The sequence below is a fragment of the Thamnophis sirtalis genome, unplaced genomic scaffold (genome assembly GCF_051295495.1).
Source record: "Thamnophis sirtalis isolate CommonGarterSnake01/CBP01778 unplaced genomic scaffold, rThaSir2_p1.2 scaffold_11, whole genome shotgun sequence".
Lineage (NCBI taxonomy): Eukaryota > Metazoa > Chordata > Lepidosauria > Squamata > Natricidae > Thamnophis > Thamnophis sirtalis.
In genome coordinates, this window is record NW_028261391.1 from 6811624 (window position 1) to 6836422 (window position 24799).

General features: G+C 44.3%; 1 protein-coding gene across 1 annotated transcript in view; it reads right to left on the reverse strand.

Moving 5' to 3' along the window:
* Window positions 1-24799, reverse strand: part of CHRD (chordin) — a 57580-nt gene that overhangs the window by 18520 nt on the left and 14261 nt on the right. Inside the window, exons 4-14 of the mRNA XM_087726127.1 lie at window positions 20188-20334; window positions 16822-16939; window positions 12087-12183; window positions 10676-10817; window positions 9175-9315; window positions 6909-6991; window positions 6666-6813; window positions 5464-5570; window positions 4667-4783; window positions 3879-4035; window positions 1720-1964 (exon numbers count right to left, since the gene is read on the reverse strand). Coding sequence (XP_087582253.1) covers window positions 1720-1964; window positions 3879-4035; window positions 4667-4783; window positions 5464-5570; window positions 6666-6813; window positions 6909-6991; window positions 9175-9315; window positions 10676-10817; window positions 12087-12183; window positions 16822-16939; window positions 20188-20334 — 1502 coding nt within the window. The remainder of the gene's footprint in view (window positions 1-1719; window positions 1965-3878; window positions 4036-4666; window positions 4784-5463; window positions 5571-6665; window positions 6814-6908; window positions 6992-9174; window positions 9316-10675; window positions 10818-12086; window positions 12184-16821; window positions 16940-20187; window positions 20335-24799) is intronic.

Genomic DNA, 24799 nt, shown 5'->3' on the forward strand with positions numbered 1-24799 from the left:
ATATTCTATATATTCTATGTATAACAACCTTTATGACATTTGAGTCATTTTGTATCCATTTCCTATTATTTACTTGCTACAGTCTTTTTCATATTTCTATCTTTTAATCATTTTCTGGTTTTGTAGTTTTTTTATTATTTTATTGATCTTTCTTTTGCTTTTCTGCTTCCCCCCTCCATTTCCTCTAGCCAATTATACCACAGTAATATTCAGATTCTTTTTTCTCTTTTAATTCTTTCATGAGCCTATCCATCTCTGCACATTCCAATCTTTATTTTTAATATAAGTTTTTTTTATTTTTATTTTCCAAAACAGACACAACACACAAAAAATCCTCTTTCTTTACATAGTGTAGAAAGTGTATCAGTTCGTTACAAAAAGTTTTTGTGCATTTCTTTCACAGTCACCCATGATTCATATTCTAGTATTTTAAATCAAATATATTTGTACATATTACCATCATCCTACCCCCATTCTCATTTGATTATAATTGTTTAAATATCCTTCATCATAAAACATACCAAAACTCAAGACATAACCACATACTGGCACCTCATTTGCTATTTCTAGTATCCCAATAACATTCTAGCTAAATATCAATAACATTTAGTAACAAAGATTTCTAATCTTCCTTTCCAAATCACTGTTTACAATTTACATCCAATTTCCCCATGTTGTACCCATACCTATATATACATTGTTATCATTATCTCTCCTTTATTTGACTATATCCATTATCATAATTTAGTTATTTTTTAAATTAATCTTTATATGTAACCAATCCATTTCTCATCTTCCTTTCATAGGTACCATTCAATATTCATATCCAATATATGTATGTTTGTATGTATGTATATATGTATATGTGTGTGTGTATATATATATATATATATATATGTATATGTATATGTATATGTATATGTATATGTATATGTATATGTATATGTATATGTATATGTATATGTATATGTATATGTATATGTATATGTATATGTATATGTATATGTATATGTATATGTATATGTATATGATGTATATGTATATGTATATGTATATGTATATGTATATGTATATGTATATGTATATGTATATGTATATGTATATGTATATGTATATGTATATGTATATGTATATGTATATGTATATGTATATGTATATGTATATGTATATGTATATGTATATGATATATATGTATATGTATATGTATATGTATGTATATGTATATGTATATGTATATGTAGATGTAGATGTAGATGTAGATGTAGATGTAGATGTATATATACACACATACATACATACATACATACATACATATATACACATACATACATACACACACACATACATACACACACATACACACACACACACAGTATATGATAGAGATAGAAAAGATAATAGACAGGTAATGATATATGAGAGATAGATAGATAGATAGATAGATATGATAGAGGGAGATAGATGATAGATAGATAGATAGATAGATAGATAGATAGATAGATAGATAGATAGATAGATAGATAGTTAGGTAGATATGATAGTGAGAGATGATAGACAGACAGACAGACAGAGATAGATAGATTATAGAGAGAGGGAGATAGATATATGATAGATAGACAGACAGACAGACAGACAGATGAGACAGAGACAGAGACAGAGAGGCAGGCAGGCAGCATGGCAATGCATTTCCAGGCCAAAGGCTGCCTCTGAGCCCCTTACCTGCGTGCCATAGAAACTTCTCAGCAGCCTCCGGTGCTCAGGGAGGCTGGTCTCATGAATCTCTCCCAGTTCGGCAAAACCGTGCAGGTGAGCGCTCACGGTGCCATCGTCTGCCCTGCCCAGGCCGGCCACCACAATTTCGTAGTGCAGGTGGCAGTGATCGTCCAAGGACGCCCAGGCGTGGCCTGCAGAGCCCGCATGCACCGCAGGGGACACAAACTGCCCAGCCAGAGGGATAGGAAGTTCTACAGGACGAAAGACACAAGTTCATTGAGTGATAGTTCCCAAGTTACAATGGCATTGAAAAAAAGTGGCTTATGACCATTTTCACAGTTACGACTGTTGCAGCATGTCAGAGCTTGTTGCATAAATTCAAATCCAGAAGCCCACACAGATAACTGATGCAACAGGATTCATTAACTTCTTTATATACCTAAGAAGAGATAAATAAATGTACAATAACCAACAGGTGGTTCTTCCAAGTAAACACAAGGCAGGAGAGTTACAGGCAAACACAAGCAATTAGTTTCATAGCAGCAGACAAGCCCAGACAGACTGCTAGTTTACTTCTCAGAGCAGCAGACTGCTTACTTAAGTTTCTGTTTCAATTCTCTGCACAGACTCAGATCTGTTTGAGCTCCTATTGGCTCACTAAGTTGCTATGCCTATTCATTGGCTGACCTGGTTCCCATGTCTCTCCCAGCCATGAATATTTTAACACAGCATCCCCAAGGTCACATGATCGAAATTTGAATGCTTGGCAACTGACTCATATTTACGACGGTTGCCCCAGGGTCAGGGGATCCCCTTTTGCGACCTTCTGACAAACAGTCAATAGGGAAGCCAGATTTCCTTAAGAACCATGCGACTAACTTAATAACTGCAGTGATTCAGTTAACAACTGGGGCAGGGAAAGTCATAAAGTGGAGCAAAAGTCACTTAACAAATGTTTCACTTAGCAACAGGAATGGTGGTCATAAGTCAAGGACTACCTGTATTAAAGGGTTCTTTTGATCCCTGTATTCAAATACTACAGGTGGTCCTCGGCTTACGACCATTCACTTATGGAGTATTTGAAGTTACAACAGTACTGAAAAAAGTGACTTGTGACTCGTTCTCACACTTATGACCACTTCAATGTCCCCATGGTCTTGTATGCCAATTTTGGGCACTTGGCAAGCGGCACATATTTTTTATCATGGGTCATGTGATCAACATTTGAAGCCTCCCCAGGCCAGCTTCACTTTCCGACAAGCAAAGTAAATGGAGGAAGCCAGATTTGCTTAACAACCACATGATTCACTTAACAACTGCTGTGATTCACTTAACAACTACGGCAAAAATGGGGCGCAACTCACTTAACAACTAATTTGCTTAGCAATAGAAATTCCAGTCCCATTTGTGGCTGTAGGTTGAGGCCCCTCCCACCTCACCTCACCCCTCCCAGGAGTCCCTACGTGGCCCGTTCATCATGCACAGGGCCCGCACGAAGGTTCTGGGAGGGCGAAAAAATGGCCTCCGGAGGGCCTCTGGAATCCTTGGGAGGCTGTTTTTGTTCTCCCGGAGGCTTGAGGAAAGCCTCCGGAGTCCAGGGAGGGCAAAAATGCCCCCCCGCTGCCGTGGGTAGGCCGAGTAGGCCATGCCCCTCATGGCCACGCCCCCAGCAACCGGGCAGAGAACCGGTTGCTACGATCGTTCAATCCCACCCCTGGTTGACTTCCTAGAATTCTTCAATCAGTATGGCTTGCTGAGGAATTCTGGGAATTCTGGGAGTTGAAGGCCATAAGTCTTAAAGTTGCCAAGTCTTGTGGAACAGTGGTCCCCATGTTTGTGGCTTGGAGGCCTGGGCCGGGAAGGGAACTGGGCCATGCGAGTGGCAGGCTGGTCCATAGCCTGGTACTGGGCCACGGCCCAGAGATTGGGGGACCCCTGTGGTGGATTTCCAATGCCCAGAATTCTTCAGTCAGTATGGCTGGCTGAGGAATTCAGGGAATTCTGGGAGTTGAAGTCCACAAATCTTATTAAAGTTGCCAAGTTTGTTGGCGATATCCCCCCCCCCCCCCGTCTCCGAACTGGACCAAAAACCTTGTCCCCACCAACCACCAGTTGATTCCCCCATTGTCTGGCTCAGCAATTTCACACACTCTGCGCACGAGTACCTTGATAACGGGCCAAGAGTCCGTTGTAGAGCATGGCAATTATCTGTCCACGCAATTCTCCATCCTCAAAGTCCTTGGTGGCGACATTTAAGAAGAGCTCGTTCTGCAGCAGCATGTGGGCATCGCGCCCGCTGGCTTGTGTCCAGGAGCCACTGGCCTGGAATATAACAAGGGTGTCAGGAGAGAGAATCAAAATGTGCAAGATGTCAGGCCTGCAGCCATCTTTTCTTTTGGATCTTTGGCCTGCCACACTTTCTATTATTCTACTATGTATTTTCTATTGTGGGAAAACGGAAGGGGGGGATCGTACGGAGTTGGATGCTATGTAGCCATAACAAAATTCTTTCTAGAAAGCCAAGGTCATCCTTTGTCTCTGCACCTCTGGACCTGACCGGAATTGGATGGGAGGAACTGCCGGTATGGCAGTGGAAGATTGGACCATGTGATGGACTTGTGGGTGTGGGGGAAAGATCTTGAACTTTCAACTGGGTGGGGAAAACCGGGAAGCTTTCAGATTCGGGCTTTCCCAGATGTGCCAACATGGCTCTCTTAATAAATTGGAACTTTGAGCAATACTTTGCCTTGGACTCTGATTTACTTTTGGATGCTATTTGGAACCCTGACACAAGGCTCGGTTCTTTGTCAAGTGTGAAGTCCAAGAGCGGAACAATGCAGACGAGGAACAATGCACTTCACACATTTTGAAGTCTCTGGGGTTCGCTGCACCGAGCCGGCTGCCCATCTCCAATCCCCATGTCCACCCTCTTCTTCCGCCAGCCGACGCTCACCATGCCAGCCCTGTAGCTGTGGGTCATGTCGTACAAAATGCTGCGTTTATTTCTTCGGCGGGGTTTGGTCTCCAAGGTGATGCCAATCACCTCACTTCCTGTTCCGGCTACCTGGATCTGGAGAGAAGATTGTCCCTAATGAATCAAAGCCACATGAACTGAATAACAGTACAAGGGGTCCTCAAACTTTTTAAAACAGGGGGCCAATTCAGTCCCTCAGACTGCGGGGGAGGGCTGGACTGGCTGGGTGGGCATGGCTAGGTGGTAATGTGACTAGGTGGGTGTGGTTAGGTCATGTGACTTGGTGGGCGTGGCCCAGTGGTGGGATTCAGCCAGTTCGCACCTATTCGGGAGAACCGGTTGGTAACTTTCTAAGCAGTTCGGAGAACCAATTGTTGGAAGAAATCTCCTTTTGTTTTTTTCCACTTTACAGGGCTAATCCTGTAAGGAAGGTAGGAAGGAGACATTCTGGTGTTGCTTTTAGACTAATCTTTATTGCCCTGTTTACAGAAACAGCCGCTCTGGTTAACCCTTATTACCATTGTAACAGCTAAGGCGACGAGCCCATCAACGTGAGTGATGTTGAGTTGGCCATGCCCACCCAGTCACATGACCACCAAGCCCCACCTACCCTGCTGGTCATTAGGGCAGAGAACCGGTTGTTAAATTATTTGAATCCCACCACTGGCGTGGCCAATTTAACAGTCCATTGAACAATGCACACAAATTAAACTTTAATTTGTTTTGTTCCTGGGAGTGTTTCATTTGCTTTTGTTTGCATGTTGCTCCCCTCTTACCTGGTATTCCCATGTCCCATTTCCATGTAGCACAACCTTGGCAGAGCCCACTGCTCCTGTGTGAGTGGGTATCAAGGCGTTGGCTCCACAAAGCACACTCTGAATGGCTGGGAGGGAGAGGGAGTGGGAGAGACAGAGACAGAGACAGAGACAGAGAGAGAGAGAGAAATGATGTTTTTCAGATGACAACGTAGTTAGGTCTGTATTCTGACTTGGGAATTCTGGGAATTGAAGTCCACATATTTTACCATTATGTGTACAGTCGTTTACAACCCAGATTTGAAATTCTGACAGAGGGAGGGTTCTCATGACTCTTACAGGTAGTCCTCGACTTATGACCAGAATGCCCCCCAAAAAAATTTCTGTTCCTAAGCAAGACCGCAATTAAGTGACATTTCCTCTGTGTTATGAACGTTCTTTGCCAGACTTATGAAGTCCTTAAGTTAGAAACACAGGGTTGTTAAGTGGATCCGGCTTCCCCATTGACTTTGCATTGTCAGAAGATTGCAAAGTGGGATCACACGACCCCGGGACATTGCAACCGTCATAAATACACGCCGTTTGAGAAGCAACCAAATTTTGATCACATGGGGATGCTGCAACAGTCACAAGTGTGAAAAAAACAGCCATAAGTCACTTTTTTTCAGTGCCACTACGAATGGTACTAAATGAATGGTTGTAAGTCAAGGACTACCAGTACTTGAAATGCACAAAAGTGATATTTTTTTTCTGACTATAGGTAAAGGTAAAAGGTTCCCCTTGCACATATGTTCTAGCCGTTCCTGACTCTAGGAGGCGGTGCTCATCTCCGTTTCAACGCCAAAGAGCCAGCGCTGTCCGAAGACATCTCCATGGTCATGTGGCCGGCATGATTGAACGCCGAAGGTGCATGGAACACTGTTACCTTCCCACCAAAGGTGGTTCCTATTTTTCTACTTGCATTTTTACATGCTTTCGAAATGCTAGGTTGGCAGAAGCTGGGACAAGTAACGGGAGCTCACACCGCTACAGGGCAGTAGGGATTCGAACTGCTGAACTGCTGACCGTTCTGATCGACAAGCTCAGCGTCTTAGCCACTGAGCCAAATTTTGGGGGGCATTTCGCATAAAAATGCAAAATGTTAATGCCAAAAGCTCAGAAACCCTGCAAGGGGAAGAGTAGCCAGGATGAATCAGTCCCGGGGAGCCCACACTGTCACTCACTGTCACAGCTTCTCCGGACTGTGATGTGCCCTGCTAACTTCTGACGGACTCCGCCTTCCACCTCTGCGGTCATCCTCAGCTGTCCTTGTGCCAGCCAGTGCATCTCCTGGCTCCCCAGTTCCATCAGCACCTCTGCAAAATCGGGGTCCTGGGAATGACAGTGATAGCAGGCAAGCAAACAGCAGCAGCCTCATTAAATGTCCCCCAAGCCGCTCAAAACAGGCTTTTAAAATGTCAGCTTACCTGTAAGGTGACATTAGCCAGGATCTGCCTGAGAACCTTGTCCTGGTGTAGGATTTGCACCCTCAGTGGGATCCGATTGGATTCTGCAAGGAAGCCGAGAGACAATTCATGCTATACGGGTAAGTTCTTGATTTAAAATCATTCCTCTAAGGACCGTTTGGAATGACGATTGCGCCAAAAGGTTTTTAACAATCGGTCCTTGCGCTTACAACCGTCACAGGAGGCCCATGGTTGCGCAATCGCATTTCCGACAATTGCAGCATCCCAGAGTTAGAACAACGAATCAGTGGAACAGAACTTGCCTCCAGAAGTTGTGAAGGCTCCAACACTGGAAGTTTTAAAGAAGAGGTTGGATAACAATATGTCTGAAGTGGTGTAGGCTTTCCTGCCTAAGCAGGGGGTTGGACTAGAAGACCTCCAAGGCCCCTTCCAATTCTGTACGGTAGAACCTCTGGTCACGAACGCTTCGGACCACGACCAAATCGGGTTCCCACCAAAAAATTCACAACATTTTTGAATTGGGAAACGAACACGTACTCGGGTGGTGATCAAACACGGCCCTGACCAATTCCTGCTTCCGTGCCATTTTTTTGTAAGCGCTAACAACAGTAACCTCGTGTGGCCACTGCATCAGTTTTTCATTAACTTCGGTTAGGTTCGAGCCACGACCAAATTGGGTTGTGATCAAAGTTATGGAATGAATTATGGTCGTGACCAGAGGTTCTGTTCTGTTCTGTTCCATTCTCTACTTCCTATTCTATTCTATTCTATTCTATTCTATCCTATCCTATTCCATTCACTCTACTCTACTCTACTCTACTCTTTATTCTTTTCTTTTCTATTCTATTCTATTCACTCTACTCTACTCTCTATTCTATTCTATTCTATTCTATTCTATTCTATTCCATTCCCTCTTCTCTTCTCTTCTTTCCTCTCCTCTCCTCTCCTCTATTTTATTCTATTCTATTCTATTCTATCCTATCCCATCCCATCCCATCCCATCCCATCCCATCCCATCCCATCCCATCCCATCCCATCCCATCCCATCCCATCCCATCCCATCCCATTCCTTCTACTCTACTCTACTCTACTCTACTCTACTCTACTCTACTCTACTCTACTCTACTCTACTCTACTCTACTCTACTCTACTCTACTCTACTCGTTATTCTGTTCTGTTCTATTCTATTCAATTGATTCTACTCTACTCTCTATTCTATTCTATTCCATTCCCTCTTCTCTTCTCTTCTCCCCTCTCCTCTATTCTATTCTATTCTATTCTATCCTATCCTATCCCATCCCATTCCTTCTACTCTACTCTACTCTACTCTTCTCTTCTCTACTCTACTATACTATACTCGTTATTCTGTTCTGTTCTATTCTATTCAATTGATTCTACTCTCCTCTCTATTCTATTCTATTCTATTCTATTCTATTCCATTCCCTCTTCTCTTCTCCCCTCTCCTCTATTCTATTCTATTCTATTCTATTCTATTCTATTCTATCCTATCCCATACCATTCCATTCCTTCTACTCTACTCTACTCTACTCTACTCTACTCTTTATTCTGTTCTATTCTATTCAATTCATTCTACTCTACTATCTATTCTATTCTATTCCATTCCATTTCCTCTTCTCTTCTCTCCTCTCTTCTATTCTATCCTATCCTATCCTATCCTATCCTATCCCATACCATTCCATTCCTTCTACTCTACTCTACTCTACTCTACTCTACTCTTTATTCTGTTCTATTCTATTCAATTCATTCTACTCTACTATCTATTCTATTCTATTCCATTCCATTCCCTCTTCTCTTCTCTTCTCCCCTCTCCTCTCCTCTCTTCTATTCTATTCTATCCTATCCTATCCCATACCATTCCATTCCTTCTACTCTACTCTACTCTACTCTACTCTACTCTACTCTACTCTACTCTACTCTACTCTTTATTCTGTTCTATTCTATTCAATTCATTCTACTCTACTATCTATTCTATTCTATTCCATTCCATTCCCTCTTCTCTTCTCTTCTCTTCTCTTCTCTTCTCTTCTCTTCTCTTCTCTCCTCTCCTCTCCTCTCCTCTCCTCTCCTCTATTCCATTCCCTTCCATTCCTTCCATTCTATTCCACTCACAGTTGGTCTTTAACCATCTCTTTGCAAGAGACAGCCCGTGCAAAACTATGGCTGGACCGGGCTGGTTTTATCTTAACTAACTGGATGAGAGAACTTTTTCAGTCATGACTGGCTGCTTCTCTCTGTCCTTGCTCACTTTTGCCTGCCGGCTCCAGGAACCCCTTCGTAACCAGGACAAAGTGCAGATTGTTCTCTGTGTCGCTGAGAGTCAGCATAGCGATGCCTCCCGTGTTCAGGTGAGTCGGGTCCACGGACGTCAAGATGGCACTGAAAGTCTCTGGAACAACAGAAGAGGATAAAACCTCATTGGAATGGCAAATACAAATATCTGGAGGTGCTTCAAACTTGGGATTATGGACACCATCATTTTTTATTCTCTCCCTTTTTTTGAGGGCTCAGAGTGGCGTATATCAGTGTTTCTCAACCTTGGTAACTTGAAGATGTCCGGACTTCAACTCCCAGAATTCCCCAGCCAGCATTCGCTGGCTGGGGAATTCTGGGAGTTGAAGTCCGGACATCTTCAAGTTGCCAAAGTTGAGAAACACTGGCCTATATAACTGTGGGTCTATTCCCATGTTCTGAGATCTATTAGGTAGTTTGCATCGCCTTTATTAAAAGGACACTGTGGCTCAGTGTCTAAGACGCTGAGCTTGTTCAGTGGCAGTTCGGTGGTTTGAATCCCTAGCATAACAGAGTGAGCTCCCATTACTTGTCCCAGCTTCTGCCAACCTAGCAGTTCGAAAGCATGTAATAATGCAAGTAGAAAAATAGGGACCATCTTTAGTGGGAAGGTAACAGAGTTCTGTGCTCCTTCAGCGTTTAGTCATGCCAACCACATGACCACGGAGACGTCTTCGGACAGCGCTGGCTCTTGGGCTTTGAAATGGAGATGAGCCCCGCCCCCTAGAGTCGGGAACGACTAGCACATACGTACATTAAGGGTGTTCTGACCGAGGCTTCCTGAGAGCATGAAGCAAACTCCTTGTCCTGACAAAAACCCCTCTTTATTAATTGACTGTGAATTCTGCTCATTCACATCCAGAACATTCTTTCAAGGGAGGATTTATAGTCACAGACCTTATCTGGCTTGGAGAGCTGCCAGGCTGATCTCTGCAAAACTTGGCCAGGAGTCTCGGAGAGTCATGAACCAATTAAGTGAACTAATTGTCTCCTGCAAACTCCCCTCCCCTTTCACTCTCCTTTTATTTCCTCTGGGAGGGGCCATTCACTGTCCACCTGTGGCCTTCCTCCCAAGTCGACCTCTGTTCTTTAGCTGTTCCCTTCGTCTGGCAACTCTGCTCATGTGCACACTGGGAACAGGCTCCAGCTGTTCTTCTGCCCCACTGATCTCTGACTCTGAAGGCAGCTGATAACTGTCAGACGGCCCTGGCCCCCTCTCTGCCTCCGACACAGAGCCCTCCTCAGAGCCTTCCCCAGGCTCCAGGACTGGCCCATGTTCCTCCCCAACCTTATCACTCTCCGAATCTGTCAACGGTTCCTCTGGCAGGCCACAACACTGGGTGCCTTACCTTTTGAACCAGGTTTGTAGATTCTTTTCTGTGACACGGAAAGTTAAAAACTTCCCTGTCTTGAAAATGTTTCCCGGGATAACCCCGGTTGCCTAAACCATAGATTACCTGCAAAGAGGGCCCGGTGCTTGACAATCTGGCCTCGGACCTCGCCTGCCGGATGAGTCTGGGTGATCAGGGTGATGCGCATTTGATCCATCTTCAAGAGCCGGATGGAAGCCTTCTGCAAATTCCGCCACATGCCACAGATCTGGAAAAGAAGAAGGGGCGAGGTGTGGCCCCCAAAACCAATAATCAAGGTTCATCTATTGCACTGCTATATGCAGTGGAGGAATTCCCTTTGGAAAATGGTGGGAAGGACTCCCACAGAAAAAAAGGATGAACTGATATTTATACATTTCACCAAAGGAGGAGACAATAGGAATATGCTCATTCAATGCTCCAACACTGGAAGTTTTTATGTACACTGAGAGCATCTGCACCAAAGACAATTTCCTTCTGTGTCTAATCACATTCTATTCTATTCTATTCTATTCTATTCTATTCTATTCTATTCTATTCTATTCTATTCTAGTCCAGTCCAGTCCAGTCCAGTCCAGTCCAGTCCAGTCCAGTCCAGTCCAGTCAATATCCTATTCTATTCTATTCTATTCTATCCCATCCCATATTCTATTCTATTCTATCCCATCCCATCCCATCCCACCCGATCCCTATTCTATTCTATTCCATTCCATTCTATCCCATCCCTATTCTATTCTATTCTATCCTAATCCTAATCTAATCCTAATCCTAATCTATTTTATCCTATCCCATCCCATCCTCTATTCCATTTCATATTCTATTCTATTCTAACCCATCCCATCCCATCCCATCCCATCCCATCCCATCCCATCCCATCCCATCCCATCTTCTATTCTATTCTATTCTATTCTATTCTATTCTATTCTATTCTATTCTAGTGCAGTCCAGTCCAGATCCTATCCTATCCTATCCTATCCCACCCCATCTCACCCCATCCCATCCCATATTCTATTCTTTTCTATTCTATTCTATTCTATCCCATCCCATCCCATCCCATCCCATTCTATTCCATTCTTTTAAGATGTTGGAGAACCATTTGTCTGAAGTGGTGAAGGGTTTCCTACCTAAGCAGGGCGTTGGACTAGAAGACCTCCAAGGTCTCTTCCAACTCTGTTATTCTATGTTCAATTAGTAGAATTTATTAATTAATACTATTTAATAAGAGCTAATTAATCAAAATTAATACTAATGAATTCATTAGTAGAAGGGCAGGGATTAACTATGTCCTTGGATTAAGGAGTAACTTTCTATCGGTGAGGACAATTAACCGGTGGAAGAGAAGTTGCCTTCAGAAGTTATGACTGGAGGTTTCTAAGAAGAGACTGGACAGCCATCTGTCTTAAATGGTTCATAGGGTCTCCTGCTTGAGCAGGGGGATGGAGTAGAAGACCTCCAAGGTTCCTTCCAGAGCTATTCTGATTGATTGTGGTCCACTTACCATACCATCTTGGAAGATGGTGCCCTGTTGTATAGGATGTTCGAAAAGGACCGTCCCATCTGACTCCAAGAAACGGACACGGATTGGTTGGCTCAGCCTAGACAAGAAAAAGAGGGTGTGAGTCAAATTTAGCTCTCCAGCAACAGAAATATTCTTTTTGGCGGGGGAGTTTCCTGAAATGGTACTCAATGCCAACAAAGGACAGGTGTTGAAGTTGTCAGGCCAGCAGCCAACTTTTCCCTTGGATCTTTGGCCTGCCACACTTTCTATTATTCTATTATGCCTTTTCTATTGTGGGAAAATGGGAGGGAGGGATTGTATGGAGCTAGATGCAATGTAGCCATAACAACATTCCTTTCTAGAAAGCCAAGGTCATCCTTTGTCTTTACACCTCTGCACCTGACCAGAACTGGATGGGTGGAAACTCCCAACATGGCAGTGGAAGATTGGACCATGTGATGGACTTGTGGTGTGGGGGCCAGATCTTGAACTTTCAACTGGGGGGGGGGACCGGGAAGCTTTCAGATTCAGGTTTTCCCAGATGTGCCAACGTGGCTCTCTTAATAAATTGGAACTTTGAGCAATCCTTTGCCTTGGACTCCAATTTACTTTTGGATGCTATTTGGAACCCTGAGATTAGTCACTTTCCAAAAATTGGGATCATAAATAGTCCTCAATTTAGGAGCCCAACAGAGGCCAAAATTTTCTTGCTAAATGAGAAATTCGTCCAGCGAGTTTTGCCTTGTTTGATGACTTTTCTTGCCACATTGGTTACTGCAGTTCTTAAACGAATAACATGATTAAGTGAATTTGGTTTCCCCGTTGACCTGCTTCTCAGAAGGTTGCAAAAGGGGATCAGTGATGGGACACTGCAATCGTCATAAATGTGAGCCCATCCAAATGTAAATTACAGTGACCAAGGGAATACTGCAACCATCATAAGTCACTTTTTTTCAGCACCGTTGCAATTTTAACTAGACACTAAACTGTTGTAAGTTGAGGACTACCTGAGGTTTCTCTAGCTATCCATCTGAATAGTCAGTGGAACAGAAGTTGCCTCCAGAAGTTGTGAATGTCTCAACACTGGAAGTCTTTAAGAAGATGTTGGATAGCCATTTGTCTGAAATGGTATAGGGTTTCCTGCCTAGGCAGGGGGTTGGACTAGAAGACCTCCAAGGTCCCTTCCAACTCTGCAATTGTATTGTATTGTATTGTATTGTATTTTTTAAATTATTTTAATTTTATCAATTTCATATATACATTCACAATTATATGATCTCATAACTGTTATTAATAATATGTATTTATAACAATTTTTCCCTACTGTTGACAATATACTTGAAGATTGCTTTTTTAACATCCCATAGATCCATCTTATCTTACAACGGTCCTACTTCTTCTTCCCTCCCTCCCTCTTTCCTTCCCTCGTTTCTTCTCTCCTACTCCCCTTCCTTCCCTCCCTCCTTCCCCTTCCCTCCTTCTCTCCTTCCCTCCTTCCTTCCCTCCTTCCTTCCTTCCCTCCTTTCTTCTCTCCTTCTCTCCTTCCTTCCCTCCTTGCTTCCCTCCCTCCTGTATTGTATTGTATTGTATTGTATTGAACATCAAAAGGTGTTACTGCTAGTATCTGTCTACCGTCCTCTACTACAATGATTCATTTAATGACAGTATTGGAAAGTAGGCCAGTAGAAAAAAGTGGCTTGTGACCAGTCCTCGCCTTTATGACTGTTGTAGCACACACACCCTACTGTCACAGGATCAAAATATGGGCCCTTGGCAACCGACATGTAGTTACTACATTTGTAGTGTCCTGAGGTCATGTGGTCATCATTTATTAACTTCCCAGGGGCTTCGGATAAGCAAAGTCAATGGGGAGGAGGACGCCGGATTTGCTTAACAACGGGGTGATTCGCTTAACGACCCTGCCAAAAATGGTCGTCAAAGTGGGTGGGGACTCCTTTAACAATGGCCCCACTTCACAATGGAAACTTTGGACCCAACTGCGGTTATAAAAGTCGCTCACTGAAGTTAATTTTGTAAAGCTTTCTCCCTCGTCCCCCCCGAAAAAAATACTCAGTGAGACACTGAATTTTCACCGTGACTTTGAAATAAAAGCAGTTTTATCAATCATAATTTTTAAAAAGGTGCCCCTTCGGAGAGGCCCAATCGCTGTTAAAAAAAATATGAAAAAGTTAAGAACAAACAGCCCTCCCCCATGCTCGCCAAACCCACCCCACCCCACCCCGTGCAAATCTCAACATAAATAAATAAAGGAAACGGTGCTTTTGGCAGCCAAAAACAATTCCTTTCCACGCTTCCCCCCTCTCCCCCAAAGGCAGAGGGAGCATCTTGGCTTCTCCGGAGTTGGGAAACTGTCATGTTTTTGGCCTTGCCGGGAATCATAACAACCACGAAGGCTGTTTGGAGGTTGTGGGGGGGGGGGATCTGAGCACACACACTTGGAAATTACTCATCACTCGGCTATGCAAAGGGTTGGAAAAAAACAGATTTGTGATTGGGGGGGGGGTTGTCCCTGCACTGAAGAGGTAGTTCATGCAGCAAGCAAATTTTGCAATTGCAGGAGGGGAGGTTAATCAATTAAAATCCGTACCCCCCCCTCTCCCTCTGTCTGCTTCCCCAGCCATGCACAAGGCAGATAGATGAAACCCCATCCCCCCAAAAAACCCTATTTTATTTGGAGAAAGACTTGAGGATGTTGAAGTGGCTGGGATGATAAAGCCCCCCCCCCCAAATTGTTGATAAAGCCCCCCCAAACTGTTCGTTGGACCGTAAATCCCTCCATTCTCCGTCCCTCCTCCTTCCTGGCTTGCCAAGTTATATTCAGTCATCCTAACTGTGTGTGGGAGGGCAGGGATGAATCCTGTGCATAGCCAAGCTAGATGTCAGGCCTGCAGTCACATCCCTTATAGGATCTTTGGCCTGCCACACTCTCTATTATTTTACTATGCAGTTTCATTAATGTAGTAATTGGGAGAGGGAATAGGAAGGAGTAGAATTGTGGGATGTGTTGTTGTCATTCTTTTATAGAAGCCCAAGGTCATCTTTTGTCTCCGCACCTCTGCACCTGACCGGAACCAGCTGGGTGGAGATGCCAGTGTGGCCGAAGAAGATTGGACTATGTGATGGATTTATGGGTGTGGGGATAAGATCATGAACTTTCAACTGGGTGGAATCCCAGGAAGCTTTTAGATTTGGGATTCCACAGTTTGTGCCAACATGCCGGTCTTATTAAATTGGAACTTTAAGGATAGCTCTGCCTTGGACTCTGATTTAATTCCAAGGTCGGCGGGGAAGGCTGTTTTCGCCCTTCCAGGCTCCTAGAAAGCCTCTGGAGCCTGGGGAGGGGGGAAGTGCGCCAAAAGCAGGGGGAGCGCTGGTTGCACATGCATACATATGGGGGCACATAGCATTATGGGTTTGGCATGCCCGTGCACAACCCCCTGCGCTGCCCCCACTTTTGGCACACAATCCAAAAAAGATTAGCAATCACTGCCCTATACTATGGCAGTCCAGTCTCTTCTTGAAAGCTTCCAGTGATGAAACTCCCACAATTTCTGAAGGCAACTTCTGTTCCATGGGTTGATTGTTCTGACTGTCAGAAAATTTCCCCTTATTTCCAGGTTGAATCTCTCCTGGATCACTTTCTGTCCATTATTCCTTGTCTGGCCTTTGGGTCCCTTGGAAAATAGCTTGACCCTCGCTCCTCCTTTCTGTGGCAACCCCTGAGATATTGGAAGACTGCTATCATGTCTCCCCTAGTCCTTCTTTTCATTAAACTAGACATACTCAGTTCCTGCAACCGTTCTTCATATGTTTTAGTCTCCAGTCCCTCTAATCCTCTTGGTTGCTCTTCTCTGCGCTCTTTCTAGAGTCTCCACATCTTTTTTATAGCACAGTGACCAAAATTGGATGTAGTATTCTAGGTGTGGTCTTACTAAGGCTTTATCGAGCAGTATTAGTACCTCACTTGATCTTGATTGTATCCCTCTGTTAATGCAATTTAGGATTGTGCTCTACATGGGGCAGCCCTTGAAGAGTATTCAGAGACTACAACTCGTCCAGAACGCAGCCACGTGAGCGATTGTGGGTGCACCTCGGTACACCAACGTTACACCTATCCTCCGCGAACTGCACTGCTTACCGATCAGTCTCCAGATACGCTTCAAAGTGCTAGTCATAACTTATAAAGCCCTTCATGTTATTGGATCTGGGTACTTGAGAGACCGCCTGCTGCCAATTACCTCCCACAGACCCATTAGATCTCACAGGGTTGGCCTCCTCCGGGTTCCATCTACTAGCCAATGCCATCTGGCTACTACCCGGGGGAGGGCCTTCTCTGTGGCAGCTCCGGCCCTCTGGATTGAACTCCCTGCAGGGATTCGGACCCTCACCTCTCTCCAGGTCTTCCGAAAAGCTGTCAAAACCTGGCTTTGCTGGCAGGCCTGGGGGTGATGAGTTCCCTCCCCTCTCGACTTGTATGATTGTGTGACTCTTGCTTATTTTAATTATTTGTATTCGTTTTATGTTCCCCTTCTTCCCTTTTGAATTGTTCACTGCCCTGAATCCTCCCAGAGAAGGGTGGCATATAAATTATAAAATTCAATTCAATTCAATTCAATTGCATTGGCATTTTTGGCTGCCGCTGCACATTGTTGGTTCATATTTAATTGATTGTCCACTAAGACATCAGATGGAGACACGAGTGAGGCTCACCTACCTTTCGTAGTTAATGGAGAAGATCAGATGCATGTGTGAGAGAGTCAATCTGGCTTTCGCTACCGCACCGGAGGCAGCTCTCCTCGGATCTGAGCCCCCGATCAGCAATGCCACGAAATCTGAGAAGCAAAAAAGAGGTGTGATCTTACACTGCACGAAATCTGGGAAGAAATTTATTTATTATTGAAATACAGGCAGTCCTTGGCTTACGACTGGCCGCTTAGCGACAATTCAAAGTTATAATTGGGAGACAATTCTGACAGAGGGAGGGTTCTCATCAGGGGTGAAATGCTACCAGTTCGGGCCCATTCGCCCGAACAGGTAGTAAAAAAATACTTTAAAATGTTTTTAAAAATGTTCCTATAATCACGCCTGGCACAGCTGAGCTTGAGAACATTTTTTAAAAAACCTTTTAAGCATTTTTTTTTTACTACAGGTTCTTCAGAAACGTGGGGCTCAAGTCCCCGTTTTTGCTCCCAGCAGGCTTCCCTAAGGACTGCCAGGCCAAAAACAGGGGGTGCTGAGAAAAAAGGAAAGAAAGAAAGAGAGAGAGAGAGAGAGAGAGAGAGAAAGAGAGAGAGAAAGAGAGAAGGAGAGAAAGAAAGAAAGAAAGAAAGAAAGAAAGAAAGAGAGGGAGAGAGAAAGAGAGAGAGAGAGAGAAAGAGAGAGAGAGAAAGAAAGAGAGGGAGAGAGAGAGAGGGAGAGAGAGAGAAAAAGAAAGAGAGAAAGGAAGAGAAAGAAAGAAAGAAAGAAAGAAAGAAAGAAAGGGAGGGAGGAAAAAAGGAGAGGAAGGAAGGGCTACAAACCTGGCATTAGAAGCAGCTTCAGAGGATAATCCAGAGCTGGAAGGGATCTGGAGGTCATCTAGTCCAACCCTGCTCCAGCAGGACATTGTGAGTTTCTGTCTTTTGATTCCCCCAGTTACATGACTACATAGCCATACCCACCCAGTCACATGACCCCACCAAGCAAACTTTCACCCCTGGTTCTCATGATTACGTGACTGTACAGGCAGTCCTCGATTTATGTCCACCATGAAGTCCAAAATGGATGTTGCAAAGTGAGAAAAGTGTTCTGTGAATTTTGCCCCATTTTACGACTTTCCTCGCCACATTCGTTAAGCGAACCACTGTTGTTGTTAAATTAGTAACAGGGTTGTTAAGTGAATCTGGCTTGCCAGAAGGTCGCAAAAAAGGAATCACATGACCCAGAGGCCCTGCAACCATCATGAATATGAGTCAGGGGTCAATCGTCCGAATGCAAATTACATGATCATGGGGAGAGGCTGCAACGGTTGTGAGTGTGAAAAATGGTCATAAGTCACTATTTTCAGTGCCGTTGTAACTTTGAATGGTCACTAACTGAACTGCTGTAAGTCAAGGACCACCTGTACTTGAGATGCTCAGCAAATGGACTGCTCATACAGCTGTTTGCAGCATCCCATGATTTTCCGCTGGTTTTGCCAAAATGACATAGCATTAGCAATAGCAGTTAAGACTTATATACCGCTTCATAGTGCTTTTACAGCCCTCTCTAAGCGATTTACGGAGTCAGCATATTTGCCCCCAACAATCTGGGTCCTCCTTTTACCCACCTCGGAAGGATGGAAGGCTGAGTCAACCGGAAGGGAGGGAGGGAGGGAGGGAGGGAGGAAGGGCAATAGCAATAGCATTTAGACTTATATACCACTTCACAGTGCTCTACAGCCCTCTCTAAGCGGTTTACAGAGTCAGCAATTTGCCCCCAACAATCCGGGTCCTCATTTTACCAACCTCAGAAGGATGGAAGGCTGAGTCAACCGGAAGGAAGGAAGGGAGGGAGGGAGGGAGGGAGGGAGGAAGGGCAGTAGCAATAGCACTTAGATTTATATACCGCTTCATAGTGTTTTACAGCCCTCTCTAAGCGGTTTACAGAGTCAGCATATTTGCCCCCAACAATCCAGGTCCTCATTTTACCAAGCTCAGAAGGATGGAAGGCTGAGTCAACCGGAAGGGAGGGAGGGAGGAAGGAAGGAAGGAAGGAAGGAAGGGCAGTAGCAATAGCACTTAGACTTATATACCACTTCTCAGTGCTTTACAGCCCTCTCTAAGTGATTTACAGAGTCAGCATATTTGCCCCCAACAATCCAGGTCCTCATTTTACCAACCTCAGAAGGATGGAAGGATGAGTCAACCAGAAGGAAGGGAGGGAGGGAGGGAGGGAGGAAGGGCAGTAGCAATATCACTTAGACTTATATACCGCTTCATAGTGTTTTACAGCCCTCTCTAAGCGGTTTACAGAGTCAGCATATTTGCCCCCAACAATCCAGGTCCTCATTTTACCAACCTCAGAAGGATGGAAGGCTGAGTCAACCTTGACCTGGTCAGGAGAGAACTGTTTGCTGTGGCCAGGGTCAGCCTGCAATATGCCTTTGATTTCATTTATCCTGAGAGGAAATCCATTCCTCAACTTTACGACCAGAATTGATTCCAAAATTTATGTTGCCAAGGGAGAAATTTGTTCAGGGACTTTTGCCCTATTTTATTACTGTTCTTGAAGTGAGTGACTGCAGTGGTTAAGTTAGCAACACCGTTGTTAAGTGAATCCAGCCTCCCCGCTGGTCACAAGAGGGGATCACTTGACCCCAAGACACTGCAACCATCATAAATATGAACCAGTTGCCAAGGATCTGAATGGAAATCACCTGCAATGGTCACAAGTGTGGAAAATAGCATTAGCAATAGCACTTAGATTTATATACCACTTCATAGTGCTTTACAGCCCTCTTTTAGCAATAGTAATAGCAATAGCAGTTAGACTTATATACCGCTTCATAGGGCTTTCAGCCCTCTTTAAGTGGTTTACAGAGTCAGCATATCGCCCCCACAGTCTGGGTCCTCATTTCGCCCACCTCGGAAGGATGGAAGGCTGAGTCAACCTTGAGCCGGTGAGATTTGAACCGCCAAACTGCAGATAACAGTCAGCTGAAGTGGCCTGCAGTACTGCACCCTAACCACTGCGCCACCTCGGCTCTTAGTGGTTTGCAGAGTCAGCCTCTTGCCCCCAACAACCTGGGTCCTCATTTGACCCACCTCAGAAGGATGGAAGGCTGAGTCAACCTTGAGCCTGGTGAGATTTGAACTGCTGGCAGTGAATTGAATTGGCCTGCAATACTGCACCCTAACCGCTGTGCTGCCAATGCTTATGGTCATGTCACTTGTTCAAGGGCTGTTGTAACTTCCGAACGGTCACTAAACAACCTGTTGTAAGTCCAGGACCACCTGTACTAAATATCTCTGGAAGATAAAAGTCTGTAACGCTACATCTTGTGTTTACACGCAAAAATATGCACCCTGGAATTGGGACCCGGGCATTGCCTCACCCATACCTGTCTGGCTGTCATCTCGGATCAAGTCCTGAGAGCTGAAGTAGGCACGGTCGTTGTAGTTCCTGTGTAAGCCGTCTTCTTTCTCCTGGGGGTATTCCATCTTATCCAACAGCTGCTCAGATCTCTTCTCCACGATGTAGGTGGGGGCTGCACGAGGGAGAACAGGAAGTGATATGAAGCATCAAAAATAAGAGCCAATCCGTTTACAGGTAGTCCTTGACTTACGACCACAATTGAGGGGGGGGCATTTATGTTGCTAAGTAAGACATTTGTTAGTGAATTTTGTGTCAGGCCTGCAGCCATCTTTTCTTTTTGATCTTTGGCCTGCCATACTTTCTATTATTCTATTATGCATTTTCTATTGTGGGAAAACGGGAGGGGTGATTGTAAGAAGTGAGATGATATGCAGCCATAACAATATTCTTTCCAGAAAGCCAAGGTCATCCTTTGTCTTTGAACCTCTGAACCTTACCAGAAATGGAGGGGTGGGAAGCTGCCAACATGGCAGTGGATGATGGACCATGTGATGGACTTATGGGTGTGGGGGGCAAGATCTGGAACTTTCAATTGGGTGGGGGGAAATGGGAAGCTTTCAGATTCGGGTTTTCCCAGATGTGCCAACGTGGCTCTCTTAATAAATTGAAACTTTGAGCAATACTTTGCCTTGGACTCTGATTTACTTTTGGATGCTATTTGGGACCCCAATATTTTGCTCCATTGCACGACCTTGCCTGCCATAGTTGTTAAGTGAATCCCTGTAAGGGTTAAACTACTAAAACTGGACTTGAGCCACGGGACACAAGAAGAGAAAAGAACTTTTCTTTTGAGTTTAATCCTTGTGCTTCAGGTGGAAAAAAATGAAATGTTGATTTTAGCGATTAGATAGATTTGTTGTTATGGAAATGGCTCGTTTATACTATGATGTAAAAGTGAAAAGAAGCTTTGATGTTAATGTCCTGTTTTACGGCACCAGAGAGAGTCGGAATTCAATGCCTTTTCTTTCTTTTTCCCTTCTTCTCTACACTTCTCCCTTCCCTCTTTCCTCCCCTATTTTTCCTACAATTTGCTTTCACATTTTTGTATTTTATTTTATATAATAAAAACTTTAAACAGCAAAAAAGAAGAGAAAAGAATACAAGATAGAATGACAGAGTTGGGAGAGACCTTGGAGGTCTTCTAGTCCAACCCCCTGGTCAGACAAGAAACCCTATTCCATTTCAGACAAATGGTTATCCAACATCTTCTTAAAAACCTCCAGTGTTAGAGCATTCACAACTTCTGGAGGCAAGTCATTCCACTGGTTAATTGTTCTCACTGTCAGGAAATTTCTCCTCAGTTCTAAGTTGCTTCTCTCCTTGGTTAGCAATAGCAGTTAGACTTATATACCGCTTCATAGGGCTTTCAGCCCTCTCTAAGCGGTTTACAGAGTCAGCATATTGCCCCCAACAATCTGGGTCCTCATTTTACCCACCTCGGAAGGATGGAAGGCTGAGTCAACCCTGAGCCGGTGAGATTTGAACAGCCGAACTGCAGAACTGCAGTCAGCTGAAGTAGCCTGCAGTGCTGCATTTAACCACTGCGCCACCTCAGTTAGTTCCCATCCATTATTTCTTGTCCTGCCCTCAGGTCCTTTGGAGAATAGCTTGACTCCCTCTTCTTTGTGGCAACCCCTGAGATATTGGAAGACTGCTATCATGTCTCCCCTGGTCCTTCTTTTCATTCAACTAGACATACCCAGTTCCTGCAACCGTTCCTCATATGTTTCAGCCTCCAGTCCCCTAATCCTCTTTGTTGCTCTTCTCTGCACTCTTTCTAGAGTCTCCATATAATTTTTGTATTGCAGTGATCAAAACTGGATGCAGTGGATAAAAACTGACCACTCCTGACCTCACAAATGATCTTCTCTTTCAAAATAAAGACCCACATCCTTCTTCAACACAGTTACACATGTGCCGGGCAGACAGAGAAGAGAATAAAGATGCTGCTATTCTTTGGGTCTGCCCAAGATCCTGAAGAGGAAACTCAAATATTTCGGCCACCTAAGGAGAAGGAAGAAGGACTCATTGGAGAAGAGCCTCATGCTGGGAACGATGGAGGGCAAAAGAAGAAGGGGATGGCAGAGAATGAGGTGGATGGATGGAGTCACCGAAGCAGCAGGGAAGAGCTTAAATGGTCTCCGGGGGATGATAGAGGACAGGAAGGCCTGGAGGAACATTGTCCATGGGGTCACGATGGGTCGGACATGACTTAGCAACTAAAAACATACCCATATTTTTCGGAGTATAAGATGCACCTTTTCCCCCCTAAAAGAGGGTGAAAATTTGGGTGCGTCTTATACACTGAATGTAGCCCCACCCACCCACCGTCACTCACCCTTTGGCCTCTGCCTCCCAGCAATTTACCTCCTTGCAACAAATGGGGAAAATGGGGCTTGCGGAGGCTGCAAAAGGCTATAACAATCCCTGCAGCCTGAAACAGCTGATGATCGGGAGGCCCCTGCTGAAACTGAAAGTGAAACCTGCTGTTTGCTCTAAGAGGCAAATTGCTGGAAGGCAGAAGCAGAAGCAGAAGCATTTTTTTTCTTGTGCTAATCAGGCTGTTTGCTGCAAGAAAGTAAGTCAATAACTGTAAATGCCTATAGAATGTTCAAATTATTAGACATTTTTTTTAAAAAAGACTGCTTTATTATTGTTCTAGACAATTTAACAAAATGAAGAAGCTTTTTAAAATAAATGCTTGATCTGAAGAGGCCCAGTGCTATTGTATCTTCTTTTAAATAGCAGAGAATAACTATACTACTGGAAAGCCAGATCAATTTTAACAGCATTTGTACAAGTATAGTCTGCAATGTAACTCTAAAAACAGTGTATATTATCTGTACTGTTTGCTGTTTGTTGCAAGGACGCAAATTGCTGGGAGGCAGAAGCAGATTCCTCCCCCCCTTATTTTCCTCTCCAAAAGCTAGGTGCGTCTTATACTTCAGAGCATCTTATACTCTGAAAGATATGGTACTTTGGGTCTGGTTGGTATATGGGGCCAACTCTGAAATTAAATTGCCCCAACTTCACTAGGCAAAAGGGGTTTCCCCACATTGCAAGGGTACTCATTTCAAACAGAGTGGCGTCAGAATAGGGAATCCCACATGTGATAGGAACGGAAGAATTTACGGCATCCCCCTGCGGTGATTTAACGCTGCCTGAATGTGCTTTTTATTTATTTATGGTTTTCAAACGCAGGTTGGGGTGGCGTTTTGTAAACAGCTGGGCGAGACCATAGGCCGCAGGCTTCAGACGCTTCAGCGAGACTCCTGGCCACAACAGGACAAAGTCTCGCTTTCACGCCAGTTCCCTCATAATTCCCAACCCAAACACCCCAAAGATGAAATCAACACAGCGAAAAATAAATGCTGTTATTTTGCCGTGTCAGCAAAATACCCAAGGATTCAGAGCCGGGGGGGAAAAGAGAGCACAGTCCTTACTCTGATATAATGTGGGATATTCGATTCACCTTGTGATTATTATTTTTTATACACGTAGTTCTAGATCACAACAGAGCCCCAATTTTCTGTTGCTAAACGAGGCAGAGGCGAAGTGAGTTTCCCCCCATTTTACAAGTTCTCCTTGCCATTCTTAAGTTAGTCACATGGTAGTTAAGTCAGAATCCAGTTTCCCCACTGACTTTGCTTGTCAGAACGTTCGATTCTATTCTAGACTAGCTGATAAACCTGGCATTGCCCAGGTATTTATTTATAGGGGGGAAAAGTCCGGACCAAACGTCATTTCTAATGTTGGGTTTTCCCCCTTAACAAAGGGAGCCCCCTTGTGGAGTACTGTGAAGCCGTTACCATGGCAAATCCACTGCACTGTACAGTAGAATCCATTTTACGGCATTACAGTAGAAGCCACTGTAAGGCACAACAGGCTGCATCTTAACAGAACACATACTCTGAGGGGTGTTAGGGGTGTCTTATCCCCACAGTATTTGTCTCCAGAAAGTGTCATCTGTGTACCACATTTGATTGAAATTGCTTGAGGTGTTCCAGAGTTATGCTGTAACAGCTCCACTCTAGGAGCCTTCCAGGCAGGAAACCATTTTTGTGTTGCATTTGTGCTGATAAATAAATAAAGGGAGACTAGTATAGATCTATTTCAAGCTATTTAACTCTCATCAACTAGCCATACCCTTACTGGGATTTCAACCTGGGCTGTTTTACATGTTAGGCAGTTGTATTAGCCTCTAAGCCACAACCTCTCCTCCCTTATCAGCTGAGCCAAGGAAATGATTAAGTGTTATGTTAAAGTATTCAATGTGTGGTGTTAGCTAAGGTAAAGGTTTCCCTTGCACATATGTGCTAGTCGGTCCTGACTCTAGGGGGCGGTGCTCCTCTCCGTTTCAAAGCCGAAAAGCCAGCGCTCCGAAGACGTCTCTGTGGTCACGTGGTCGGTATGACTAAACGCCGAAGGTGCACACCTTCCCACCAAAGGTGGTCCCTATTTTTCTACTTGCATTTTTACATACTTTCGAACTGCTAGGTTGGCAGACGCGTGGCCTTAACCAAGGCCTTATAAAGTGGTATTAACACTTCACGTGATCTTGATTCTATCCCTCTGTT